Source organism: Populus alba, chromosome 17 (assembly GCF_005239225.2).
Source record: "Populus alba chromosome 17, ASM523922v2, whole genome shotgun sequence".
NCBI classification, from domain to species: domain Eukaryota; kingdom Viridiplantae; phylum Streptophyta; class Magnoliopsida; order Malpighiales; family Salicaceae; genus Populus; species Populus alba.
Genome location: NC_133300.1, coordinates 20,608,290 through 20,621,577, shown reverse-complemented (window position 1 = coordinate 20,621,577; position 13,288 = coordinate 20,608,290). Strand labels below are relative to the sequence as shown.

The 13,288-nt window shown below is 35.0% G+C and overlaps 2 protein-coding genes across 3 annotated transcripts; both read left to right on the top strand.

The window, feature by feature from the left end:
- The first annotated feature begins 1,212 nt into the window (after positions 1-1,212).
- Positions 1,213-4,442, top strand: LOC140954838 (disease resistance protein RGA2-like). Of its 2 annotated transcripts, none has more exons than XM_073405687.1 (3): positions 1,213-3,967; positions 4,086-4,135; positions 4,235-4,442. In XM_073405687.1, exon 1 carries the CDS (start codon positions 1,321-1,323, stop codon positions 2,371-2,373), a length of 1,053 nt encoding a protein of 350 aa, XP_073261788.1. In that variant the 5' UTR covers positions 1,213-1,320; the 3' UTR covers positions 2,374-3,967; positions 4,086-4,135; positions 4,235-4,442. The 2 variants fall into 2 exon arrangements, with proteins under 2 accessions (XP_073261788.1, XP_073261787.1); XM_073405686.1 differs by having other exon boundaries at positions 4,080-4,135.
- On the top strand, positions 2,406-3,089 carry LOC118037208 (disease resistance protein RGA2). Its single transcript, XM_035043126.2, has one exon. The coding sequence runs from the start codon at positions 2,406-2,408 to the stop codon at positions 3,087-3,089; it is 684 nt and encodes a 227-aa protein (XP_034899017.2).
- Positions 4,443-13,288: the final 8,846 nt, after the last annotated feature.

Here is a 13,288-nt window from a genome sequence, read left to right as displayed (position 1 = left end):
AAAAAATAATTTTAAAAAAAATCATAACAAAAAAGAAAAAAAAATCATATATTAAAAAAAAAACAAGGTAAAAAAAATTGTAACAGTACAATACTTTTCCTATGTCATTTAGCTTTTCTTTGTAGTAATGCGTAGGGGTGTTCAAAAAAACCGACCAAACCGATTAAACCGAAAAAACCGAGAAAAAATTAACCGAAAAAACCGAACCGGTAGAAAAAACCGAATAAACCGATTAAAAAATTAAAAAAAACCACTCGGTCCGGTTCGGTCTCGGTTTAAGAAGGCTTAAACCGATTAAACCGGACCAAACCGAACCAATTTAATTAAATCTAAAAATATATATTAAAAAAAACATCCTAAACTTAATAATTAATACCCCTTTCCCAAAACCTTTCCAGCTACCCCTCCCCTTTTCCCTCCCCTTTTCCCGGCTTTCCCCTCCCCCCACAAAATAAAACCCAGCACTCCCAATCCCCACCCACACAACCTTTCCCTCTAAACATTTCTAAATCGTGTGATTGCATTGGAATGTCCATCACAAGTGTAGAAGGAGGGTCCCACATCCAGGACCATGATGATTGTTATTACCAAAGCTCTAATTTTTTTCACTTAAATAAGAGGAGAGGACAGGACAGAATAGGACATGTTTTATCTTATTTAATTGATTTCGGTTTTTCTGGTTTTTAAAGTTAAAAAACCGACCCGAACCGAACAAAACCGGTTCGGTTTGAACCGGTTATCGGTTCGGTTCGGGTTATATTAATAAGAAATAGAATTTTCCGGTTCGGTTAAATTTTTATGTTAAAACCGGACCGAACCGGACCGTGAACACCCCTAGTAATGCGTGACTCTGTACATTTACTTGTTCGACGGAGCCGGGAGGGAAGATGCCTGCTGATTAGTAAATGAAGTCAATTTGAACGCGTGGATACTTTACGGTGGGGTCTTGTTTTGTGAAACTTTCGGGTTGAGAATTACTGGGAATGTGGATTTTGCATTTTAGTGATTCCTCGGTGTGAAATGTGGAAACTGTTGGCAGCCATGATATTAAATGACAAACATATTCCTGTTTTCCGAGCCACAATTTCAATTGATATCAAATATAATGTATCAAATAAGTTAATAATGTATTTAATTTATTAATTATTATTTTCCCTCCTCAACTTGGTAAATAAATTAAGATTAAGTAGATAACACGTAGGGTGGATTCATAGCTTCTTGGTCACCTACTCAAAAAACAATTAAGGATCGCTAATATAATGAAGAAAAGAAAAGAAAGAGAACAGGGGAACAACCAATTAAACAAGCGATCCATGGAGGATGGAGCCATTTTACATTTTAATTAAGAAGACTCAACGACTTCTCCTCTCCACTCAGAAAAGAAAGCAGAACTCCACTCTTATCTCAATCATTTTTTCCTATCAAACACTTCTCCCCTCACTCAAAAAGAAAATGGAAGAAGCTTTTGCTGCCGAGATTGCAAAATCCCTTCTAGGGAAGTTAGGCTCTTTTGCTGCTCAAGAATTTTGTTTGGCATGGGGACTTGAAGCTGACATTGCTCGTCTTGAAAAGAAATTGAAAGCCATCGCCGCAGTGCTGTCCGATGCTGAGCAGAAACAATCAAAGAATGACAAGATTCGGATCTGGCTCAACGATCTCAGAGAAGTCTTGTATGATGCAGAGGACGTGCTGGACGAAATGGAGTGCGAAACTTTGCGAAGGCAGGTGGTGAAAACAACAGGGAGCACCAGCAGAAAGGTACGGCGCTTCTTTTCAAGCTCTAATACGATTCCATTCCGTTTAAAAATGGGTCATAAGATAAAGAAGATCATAGAAAGACTAGCTGAGATTTCATCTCTTAAGTTTGAATTCAACCTCAGCGAGCAGGCTACTGATTGTAGCCATGTCTTGCATGAGGAAACAGGGATGAACCGATCCTTTGACAGCTTTTCCGGTCTTATCGGAAGAGATGAAGACAAAGAACGCATCATCAGCCTTTTAGAAGCACCTTTTAAGGTTGGTGATGCACATCCCCTTGTCCTTCCGATAGTAGGAATGGGAGGCTTGGGGAAGACATCTCTCGCCAAATCGGTGTGTGATGCTGAGAATGTAAAAAGTAATTTTGATCTGAAGATGAAGGTATGTGTTTCAGATGATTTTTCCTCGAAACAAGTGGTACAAAAAACTATTAAATCTGCAACTGGGGAAAGATATGCGGATTTGGATGGGGGTGAACTTAATAAAAAACTTGAAGAAATTATGAATGGTAGGAAATATTTGCTTCTTTTGGATGATGTTTGGAATGAAGATGCTGAAAAATGGTTGTTGTTTAAGCCTTTTTATCAAAAGGTGCTGGTGGAAGTAAGATCATAGTAACTACCCGTAGTCAACGTGTTGCTGAGATTATGGGTACTGCGTACAACCTAAGTCTTCTTGGTCAGGAGGACTGTCTGTCGTTGTTTTACAAGTGTGCATTCAAGGAAGGGCAAATGCATCCAAATTTGGTTGGAATTGGGAAAGAAATAGTGGCGAAATGCAAGCAAGTTCCTCTGGCAGTGATTAACTTGGGGACTCAACTCTATGGTAAGACTGATGAAAAAGAGTGGAAATCGGTGAGAGACAGTGAGAAGTGGGAAGAAGAGGGAGATGGCATTTTACCTGCCTTGAAAATAAGCTATCAAAGACTGCCGACTCACTTGAAAAGATGCTTTCTTTATTGTTCCGTTTTTCCAAAAGATTATGAGTTCGGAGATTTCTTATTGGTGCAATTTTGGATGGCACATGGGCTCATTCTTCAATCATCAAATCCAAATGAGAACTTGGAAGATGTTGGCTTGCGTTATGTGCGCGAGTTGATCTCAAGATGTTTCTTCCAAGATTATGAGGATTTGAATATTGCAGCTGGCTTTAAGATGCATGATTTAATGCATGATCTTGCATCATCAATGGCTCAAAATGAGTTTTCAATCATAAGCTCTCAAAACCACCAAATTTCCAAAACGACCCGTCATTTGTCAGTCCTTTACTCTGATTCATTTTTTCATAAAACTCTCCCCAAGTCCCCAAACAACTTCAAGTGCGGTCAATAGTCTTTGCAGATAGTATAGTGGGGCCTATATGCAAAAAAGACTTTGAGAAATGTTTGTTAGAATTTAAGCATTTGCGGTCTTTGGAATTAATGGATGGTTCTGAATTTGAGGCTTTTCCGGAGAGGATTGGCGCCTTGAAACATTTGAGATATCTCAATTTTGAGGGGAACCCAAAAATAAAAAGACTCCCAAAATCTATTTTCAAATTGCAAAACTTGCAAGCTCTGCTTACAGGTGAAGGATTTGAAGAGCTACCCAAAGATGTGAGGTACATGATCAGTCTTAGATTTTTATTTCTAGCTACTCAGCAGAAGCGGTTGCCAGAAGATGGGATTGGATGTTTGAAATTTCTTCAAACTTTATTCATTGTTGGGTGTGAAAATCTAGAAAATTTGTGCGAAGATATGCAAGGTCTTAAAAGTCTTCTGAAATTAGCTATTGGTGGATGTGATAACTTGATTTCTCTTCCAAAAAGTATAAAATGCCTAACTACTCTGGAAGAATTTTGCATTGGAAATTGTGCAAAACTTAATTTGATGACGATAGAAGAAAAGAATGAGGAAAAAATTCGACCTCTTTCCCTTTCCCTTCGTATTGTAATATTTAACAACTTACCATCAACTATTGCTTTACCAGAACAGTTTCTTCAAGGACCTGCAGAATCCTTACAAACATTTATTATTAGAGACTGTCCAAACATTAGAGAAATGCCAGAGTGTATCGGCAATTTAAAAAAACTTCAAAATCTTGAGATCAGTGATTGTCCAAGGTTGAGTAAAAGATGCCAAAGGGAAACAGGAGAAGATTGGCCCAAGATCAAACATATCCCTAAAATCGAGGTTGACAATGATGACAGTGGTGAAGAAACATCTGATTAGGTACGGCTTATGAGTATTTAAATATATCATATTTTTATCCATTCTTCAAATCCTTTTTTTCCTTTTAAATTATTTTCAATGTTTATTTGACAAAACCTCTTGTGTTTTGAAGGGGCAGGTTCAAGCGGAACTCCATCAGATTTAGCCAGAGCAAAAGAACAAGACAAGGCATGTCGTGTCATGATAAAATGCAAAGTTGACTAATTCATTCAGCAATTTAAATTTCTTTGAACTTAATACATTATTATTAAATTTTATTTTCTTCAGGTTTACTACTGTGAGGGTCCTGTCGGCTGAGATTTTCTACAACAGTTTATCACTTACAAAGATCAACTTAAGGCTCGGAATGTCTGCTTTGTGTAATTTTCTTGGCTAGCTATGTGTGATGACTTGTCATGAATAAATTGATAAACATTTGGTTGCTGTGAATTATTGGCTTGCCTCTTTTATCTTATTTAAAATATTGTGTGAGATTGATCATTTAAATAATTATGCTTAACATATAAATTCGTCCCTTCTAAACAAACTAAAAAGCTTAAACATCAAAGAAACCTCCATCAGAGGTCTGTGTGACTAGCTATCATGCTCAGTAGCTTTTCTATTCCAAGTAGAAACATGAAAAATCAAAGAAACTTCCATTTGAGGCAATCATATGTAGGCTTCCAAAAGTTTGCTGCTGCTGCTATCTGCATATTGCAAATAGGTTTATAGTCTTATCTTTTTTCACTTTGTTTCTCAATTTTTGGTTTTTTTATTTCTAAAATCTAAAACTTAACAAAATTATTTTTTAATTAGTTTTCTTGATTTGAATTCTCAGATTGATTATTTCAGTTAATTTTAGATTGTTTTTTATGAATATTCTAAATAATTTGATTATATTTCTCACCCTCGCTTTGAATTGATAATGCAATGATGACAACAAAATAGATATTAGCTATGTTTTTTTATGAAAAGATTATTTAGAATTTGTTTATATCTATTTTATTCAAATTTTATATGAGGTTAAACCGAGGTAATTTTTTTTGACAATATGAAATGTCCGAAATTCACTCCAAATACTTTAAAGATGAAACGACAGAATTGAATAATGGTTAAACAACACAAATTAAAATCATTTTTTTTTAATTATTCTTTTTTCAATCCAATATTCAATGAGATTGAGCATTGCGTGTATTTCACTTCTCTCTCTCTCTCTACACACATATATAAAAGTTGATATTAATGTTAATGCTTCCCTTTTTAAAATTAAACTTCTTGTAATTTCTTTTTATCTAAAATTTATTAGAGTTAGTGCAAGTGTTATCAAATTATTATTTATGATAATAATTGTAATAATTTATTTCAACATTATTATTTTACAATTAAAATATAAAAAAATTATAAAATTTATTTCTCACCTCTATAATAATAATTATTATTATTATTAAATTTGGTCACCCAGATAGGTGATTAGTACTTAAAAGTGCATGTTTATCAAGGTTTTATATCATCATTTTGCACTTGAAGTATCAATAACTCCTTCACTAAAATATGTTTTATAATAACAAGTTTAATACTATAAGATACCTTAAATTATGGTAAATGCTCATTTTAAATGCAGGCCTATCACATAAATAAAAGGATTGATTGATGAGTTTAAGTATTGAAAGTGAAAGGACAAAGAGATGGCCAAACTTAGAAAAGAGATGCCGGTGCAGTCCAAACCAGAACATTGCTCGGTAATTGGATCATATCTGGAGCTCTAGATCTCGAATTTAGGTCCATTTTATATGGATGGAAAGGTAAGACAAAGGCCTACAACTTTCATGAGGAGCCCAAGATTTAAAAAGGCCGTTTTGAAGTCCAAACTGAAGGAACAACGAAGAAGTCTGAAGCTGTCCTGCAGCCCAGACACTATTTAGTGTTCAGCCCATATCTTGAGTTCTAGAAGTCCAAATGACCTCATCTTTTTTTTGTTGGAAAGCTGAGACAATTTCCTAGAACATTCCTGAGATTCTGGGCAAATTATGATGTTAGCAATGACGTCTTGTTCAGACAAGAAGATAAGGATTGTCACCAAGTCAAGATGTGGCCACCCACTCATCAATTAATTAACAAATCAATAGTTCCAAATTTTGGCCTATAAAAGGAGGCACTTACCATGTATTGAGGCATCTTGGTTTCCAGATCAAGATCATGCTATTGCTTTCTCTCTTTGTATTGCTTATGTCTTGCTTTCATTAATATCAAGTTTATGCACTTCATTTCCTTTCCTTTACTTAGTTAACCTCTTTCTCATTTATGTTCTTATCTTGTTCATTTATGTTTCTTTCTTTCATTATGTTCAGCTAAGTTAATTATGTCAAGGTGAAAAGGGTACACTAATGGTGTAAGAATAAGTATAATATAAACTTAACATGGACCTTAACGTTGGATACTAACATGTTTTATATTTGTTATCTTGTTCACTTTTAATACTTTGCTTGTTAAATGATTAATCTAGATTTATGTTGTATAACACTTGGTACAACAAATACTTGGTACTTTCATAGCCCATACTGTATGGTATAACCGACACCTGAGCTATGAAAGGAACTTGATTTGTTGTTAACATAAGTTATAATCATGAATGCCTGCCAACATTTACAAGTATTAGCTTTATTCGAATAAGATAACTAATGTAATCATGTTAACAATTTATAATCTGATTGGAACCTCCTTTATGTGTGGTTTCCAATTGAGTAATAAGAGTTTATACTATACTTGTTTGAAGTACCATTAGTGGATCCTCTAACCTTGACATTTGTTTTTATCATTATTTAATCCTTACGTTAATCCTTTATCTCAAAGTTCTTATTAATTTCTTCATCTTCTGCTTTTATTATTATTATTATTATTATTTACATTTTGTTTATATTATATAATATATATCTTTGATCTTTTCATAAACTCAGTATATAGGCTGGAAACCTGTGACCCGATCTTTAGATCATTCTCAGGTATAACAACGCCACGTACTGAGTATAATAATAATTATTATTGTTATTATTGTTGTTGTTGTTGTTGTTGTTGTTATCGTCTTGTTATTTATAATTTATACAATTAACCTCTCTGTGGTTCGACCCCGGTCTTGCCGGGTTATTTATTACTTCGACACTCCTGCACTTGGGAGAAGACATCAATCGTTTGGTCGTGTCAAGTTTTTGGCGCCGTTGCCGGGGAGGTAAATTCTTGTATAATTTATAATATTTATTTATTTTCTCTTTTCACTTTTTATTTTTCTAACTCTTGTTTCTTTTGTTTTGTTTTATTTCTTGTTCTTTTCTTTTGATTTCTTCCCTTTATTCTCTTCTTACACGTGCAAGAGAGTTTGGTCACGTACATTAAGTGGTCGACTTTGTAGGGTATCCTCATCATTTTCAGAAAATATGGCCGAAGAAGATAATCAATCACTTCATAATGAGAATAATGAGAATAACCGTATGAGAACACTTAGAGACCATATGAATCCCACAAGAACAAGTGCACCGTCATGCATAGTTTTCCCTCTTGATGCATCTCATTTTAATTTTAAGCCAGGCATTATTCAACTCCTACCTTCTTTTCATGGTTTAGACCTAGAAAATCCATACTTGCATTTAAGGGAATTTGAGGAGGTCTGTAATACCTATAATAATTCAAATTGTAGCATGAACACCATTCGATTAAAGCTTTTTCCTTTTTCATTAAAAGATAAAGCTAAAACATGGCTACAAAATTTGAGACCAGGATCCATTCGTGCTTGGGATGAAATGCAACAACAATTTTTAAAGAAGTTTTTTCCGTCTCACAGAACAAATTCTTTCAAAAGACAAATCATCACTTTCACTTAAAAACCAGGAGAAACATTTTACCAATGTTGGGATAGGTATCGAGATTTGCTTAATACTTGCCCACATCATGGTTTTGAAACATGGAGATTGGTTTCACATTTTTATGAAGGTTTAACACCTAGAGATAGGCAAATGGTTGAATTGATGTGCAATGGAACTTTCGAAGATAAAGACCCTAATGAAGCAATGGAGTACCTAGACTTGCTAGCTGAAAATGCTCAAAATTGGGACACCACAGGTACTTATGAGGCACCAAGTAAAACACAACCTCATACATCTAGTGGAGGTATGCACAACCTTAGGGAAGATCATGACCTCCAAGCCAAGTTTGCATCTTTAGCTAGAAAAGTCGAAGCACTTGAATTGAAAAAAAGTGGTCAATTAAAATCTGTTCAAGACATTGTGTGTCAAATCTGTGAAACCAATGAACATTCAACAAATGATTGTCCAACTTTGCCTTCTTTTAAGGAATGCCTCCATGAACAAGCCCATGCTTTAAACAGTTTCCAAAGACCCAACCATAACCCATACTCACAAACGTACAACCCTGGTTGGAGAAATTACCCAAATTTCAGTTGAAAGAGTGATAGAAACAATGCACAAACTTCACAGCCACCGTTTCAAGCACATCATAATTTTCAAAATTCTCATGGATATGCACCTCCTTATGCTCCACCTCCTAGAAGAAATTTTGAGGAAACATTGCATGCATTCATTGAAAAGCAGGAGACAATCAACACTCAACTTGCTCAAAGCATGACAGATTTTAAAGATGCTCTTGCAAAATTAACATCTGCTCTCAGTTTCCAAGAGAAAGGTAAGTTTCCATCTCAACCAAAACAAAATCCAAAGGGGCAATACAATACAAATGCAAGTGGTTCTGGAAGCCAACACATGGATCAAGTCAAATCAGTCATCACTCTTCGTAGTGGTAAGGTTATTAAAAAACCCATTCTTGAACCTTGTGAGAAAGATGATGAGTCTATCTTTGAGGGTAAGGAAGGGGTTGAACCTGACCATTGCAAAGAGAAGGCTGATTCCCCGCCAGCACTTCCATTTCCTCATGCCATGACCAAACAAAGGAAAGTCAATCACAACTCTGAAATCTTTGAAATTTTCAAACAGGTAAGGATCAATATACCTTTGTTGGATGCTATTAAATAGGTACCTTCCTATGCTAAATTTTTGAAAGATCTGTGCACTGTGAAGAAAAAACTGAATATGAAAAAGAAAGCCTTTTTAGCTGAACAAGTAAGTGCCATTCTTCAAAACAATAATGCTTTGAAATATAAAGACCCTGGTTGTCCTACAATTTCTTGCTTTATTGGAGAACATAAAATTGAAAGAGCCTTACTTGATCTTGGAGCTAGTGTGAATTTACTTCCATATTCAGTCTTTCAAAGTCTCAATCTAGGTAAGTTAAAACCAACTTCTGTAACTCTTTTACTTGCCGATAGATCTGTAAAAGTTCCTAGAGGAATAATTGAAGATGTGTTAGTACAAGTCGATAAATTCATTTATCCTGTGGATTTTATTGTCTTGGACACGCAACCTGTTGAAGCATGTAATTCATTTCCTATTATTTTAGGACGTCCATTTCTTGCAACTTCTAATGCATTGATTAATTGTAGGAATGGACTCATGAAGTTATCCTTTGGAAACATGACATTGGAGATGAATATTTTCAACATTTACAAGCAGCCTGGAGATGATAATGATTTACAAGAAGTAGATCATATTGAAGAATTAGTTCATGATCAACTTGAATCTACTTTGAGTGAAATTGAGTTGGATGAATATGAAGATTTGCAAATGATTTATTCTCAGGAAGAAATCACGGATGAAAAAGGCACCAAAAATATTAATGCCGATCTTTTGTCAAGAGTAACAGCAGATTTGACATCTGACATCACACCAATTGATGCTTACTTTCCTGAAGAATCCTTACTTTCTCATAGTTCAATGCCTTGGTTTGCTAAACATATTAATTTTCCTGTAACAGGAGATTTGCCAGCTCACTGGAGTACTGAAGACAAAGGAAAGTTTTTGAACGAAGTGAAGAACTTTTATTGGGATGACCCTAATTTATTCAAATATTGTCCTGATCAAAAATTTCAAAGATGCATTCCTGACAATGAGGTAAGTAGTGTCATTAAACTTTGTCATTCTGAAGCATGTGGGAGTCAATTCTCATCAAGAGAGACAACTGTAAAAATCTTACAAAATGGATTTTATTGGCCCACCATGTTCAAGGACACACATGCATTCTGCAAAACATGTGAAAATTGTCAAAAAGTTGATACTGGTCAAAAAGTTTTGCTTTATAATTCTCGAGTCCATTTATTTCCTGAAAAACTAAAATCAAGATGGAGCGGTCCATTTATTTTAAAACATGTGTATCCTTATGGGACCCTTGATATTGAGAATCCAAAGAATGACAACTTTTTGAAGGTAAATGGACATCGTTTGAAAGCTTACTTTGATGAGTTTCCTAGTGAAAATGAATCCATTGGTTGGAATGATCTTGTAGATAAAGGTTGATTATTTTGTTTTTCTCACATTTTTTTTGTGTTCCTTTTTTGTGTATCTTTTGTTTTGCTAGTTTCTCTCTCACCCCGGTCAAATGGCGGATAACGGTACTCTGTGACATAAGTCGGTTCTTTCAGTTTCCCAAATAACTGATATCTGTATATATTTGTACAATTCTGTGCTCTTTTTCCCTTCTTTGAATCTCGTCTCCAATTCTCTTTTGAAAATGGACACCACTCTTGAAAAGTTGAAAAGGTATTTTCCCGCTCTGCCTCAGAATGCGATTACAAAAATTTACCGTGCTAGGTGTGAAAGATTACGGTTGTTAATGAATCATGGAATTCCTGAAGATATTCGCTGGCTAATTGAAGCAAAGGTCCGATTATCAGGTGAGTCCTCCAATTTTTTCATTTCACACATGCCTAGAACAGGTAAAAGCACTTTTGCAAAGAAACGTCGTGCAAAACGACTGAAAGTCTGTCACAGATGTGCCAGATGGACTTGTAATGCGACATGTCGTTCTTTAGGAATGGTATCTGTAAACCGTGAAGATAAAATACAATTCATTAAGGATGGCCTGAGTAAGGGGTCTTTAGATAATCTTTTATTGACCCTTGAGACGCATCCTAGTGGAGATGTGCATCGTGTAATTCATGATTTATGGCCACAATTCCATAAAGAACATGATTGACTTAGTCTTGGGAATCTGACTAAAAAAGACCCTGTTTGCCAGTTTTTAAGAAAACTGGATGGGAAGCCTATCCTCGACCCATAGAGGGCGTTTAAGCCGTTCTTGGACGTAAAACCAAGGGAAGATGTGAGCCACAATCACAACTACCTGTACATACATGCTTTGTCAAAATAAAGAAATACAGAGAGAGAGTGTGAGACTACAGCTGGCCTACATGTAGGTGGTATGATTGCATTTTCACTTTTTCATCTATAAATTCTTCTCTTCCTTCCCTTCATTTCTACTCATCCCATACATTCATCAACTATAGAAGTGTGTAGAAATGGCAGGTTCCTCAAGTCATCACATAAAAAATATTTGTGTTTTCGGTGGATCCAATCCTGGGAAAGAAAAAGAGTTTTTAGAATCAGCAAATCATCTTGTTCAGGTACTAGCTGAGAGAAAGATTCATTTAGTGTATGGGGGAGGCAGCCTTGGGTTAATGGGAGATGTTTCAATGGCTGCATTTTTAGGAGGCAGTCAAGTTTTGAGGGTTGTCCCCAAAGCTTTAGCAAATGGGGACATCATTGGAAAAACAATTGGAGAGGAACTACAGGTCCCAACAATGTCTGACCGACTGAATACCATGTTTAACCATGCTGATGCCTTCATTGCCTTACCAGGTGGTCTGGGCACATTGGAAGAGATCTTTCATATTTCATCTTGGGCCCAATTGCACATTCACCATAAACCTATAGGTTTGTTAAATGTTAATGGTTTTTATGATAAGTTGCTATCTTTCCTTGATCAAGCTGTGGAACAGGAATTTCTAACATCTTCAGCACGACAAATCATAATCTCTGCTGCTACTGCTGAACAATTGATTGACCAACTACAATCTTTCATCCCTATCATTGATCCTTGCATGAGTCGCCTAGATTGGTCAGCTAAGGAAAGCCGTAAAAAGCTTAGATTAGATTTGAGCCTTCATCTGTGAAACCTTGTGTCTTTTGTGTTATTAATAACATATTATTTTGTTTTGTTACTTCTTATATTTGTTTAAGTGTGTTTCAGGTTTGTCATTGTTCGTTGTTTCAGGTGATGTCTTCTATACTCTATCTTTCTACCTTAGGACATTGAGGACAATGTCTCGTTTTGGTTGGGGGGAGAGGGTAGTAGTTAAAAAAAAAAACTAACCAACTAACTGTTGTTGTTTTTAAAAAAAAACCATTTGGCAAAACTGTTATTACTAGGATGACATAGTAAAGAGGAATTATTCTTGAGACGCATCTTAGTAAAAATTTTCTAATGGTTATTTGCAATATTCATAACAAGGCCTATTAGAATACTTCTTGAAATATTCAGGTTTACAAACTCTCGCATTGTTATCACTTGATTCTGCTCATATACTCATTTAACAAGTATTATTAAACCTTTATTTTCACACACACACTTTAACATATGATTGTGGGTTGCACATTGGATTATTACATTATTTATGTTTTTTTGTTGAAGGTAACAACTAAGGGTAAGGGTTAGTATATAATTTGTAAAAAAAAAAAAAATGATGATAATATTGATGATAATAAAAACGTAGATAAGTTTGGTTTCGTAGCCTCCCTAACCTAAGCAATTAAGCCCGAAGGGGTGTTTTAACACCTAATACCCTAAAGTCAACTGACTTGGGAGCTATTGGCCCAAAGCTTGTTACATGGGTTAAGGAGAAAAGCTTAAGGGAATCAAATATTGCACTATCTACGTATCGGTATCTACAACCCGAGTTGTTAAGCTCGTAGGGGTGTCTCAACACCTAATGCCCTAAGACCAACTGGTCTGGGAGTCATTAGCCTAAAACTCGTTACATGGGTTAAAGATACATTATGTTGTATGTGTATATAAATAAATAATAATAATAATAAAAAAATAAAAAAGAAGAAAAGAAAAAAAAAAGTAATAATAATAATAATCCCAACCCAAGGAAGTTCACCTTAAACATTTGAACATAATATTGTTTTCTTCCAACAAAAGCCCCATCATCTATGTTTTCATATATTGAGCACATAAAAAGAAGGTTTATTAATATCTTGTTTAAGAAGTATGAAGCAGTTATATAAATTTAATGAGAGTTTGTTTATCTGGATAGATTAATGGAAGTTGAATGATGAATGCCTTGCTTTGTGAAACTTGCAAATTGTTTCTCTATTTTAACGCTTTAGATTATTAGGGACTAGTAATAAGCTGGTTGGGGGGTGTGATTAGTACTTAAAAGTG

What these genes read in the sequence shown, in the direction of transcription:
- LOC140954838 (XM_073405687.1), top strand. Translation starts at nt 1,321, where the DNA reads ATGGAGCCATTTTACATTTTAATTAAGAAGACTCAACGACTTCTCCTC.
- LOC118037208 (XM_035043126.2), top strand. Translation starts at nt 2,406, where the DNA reads ATGGGTACTGCGTACAACCTAAGTCTTCTTGGTCAGGAGGACTGTCTG.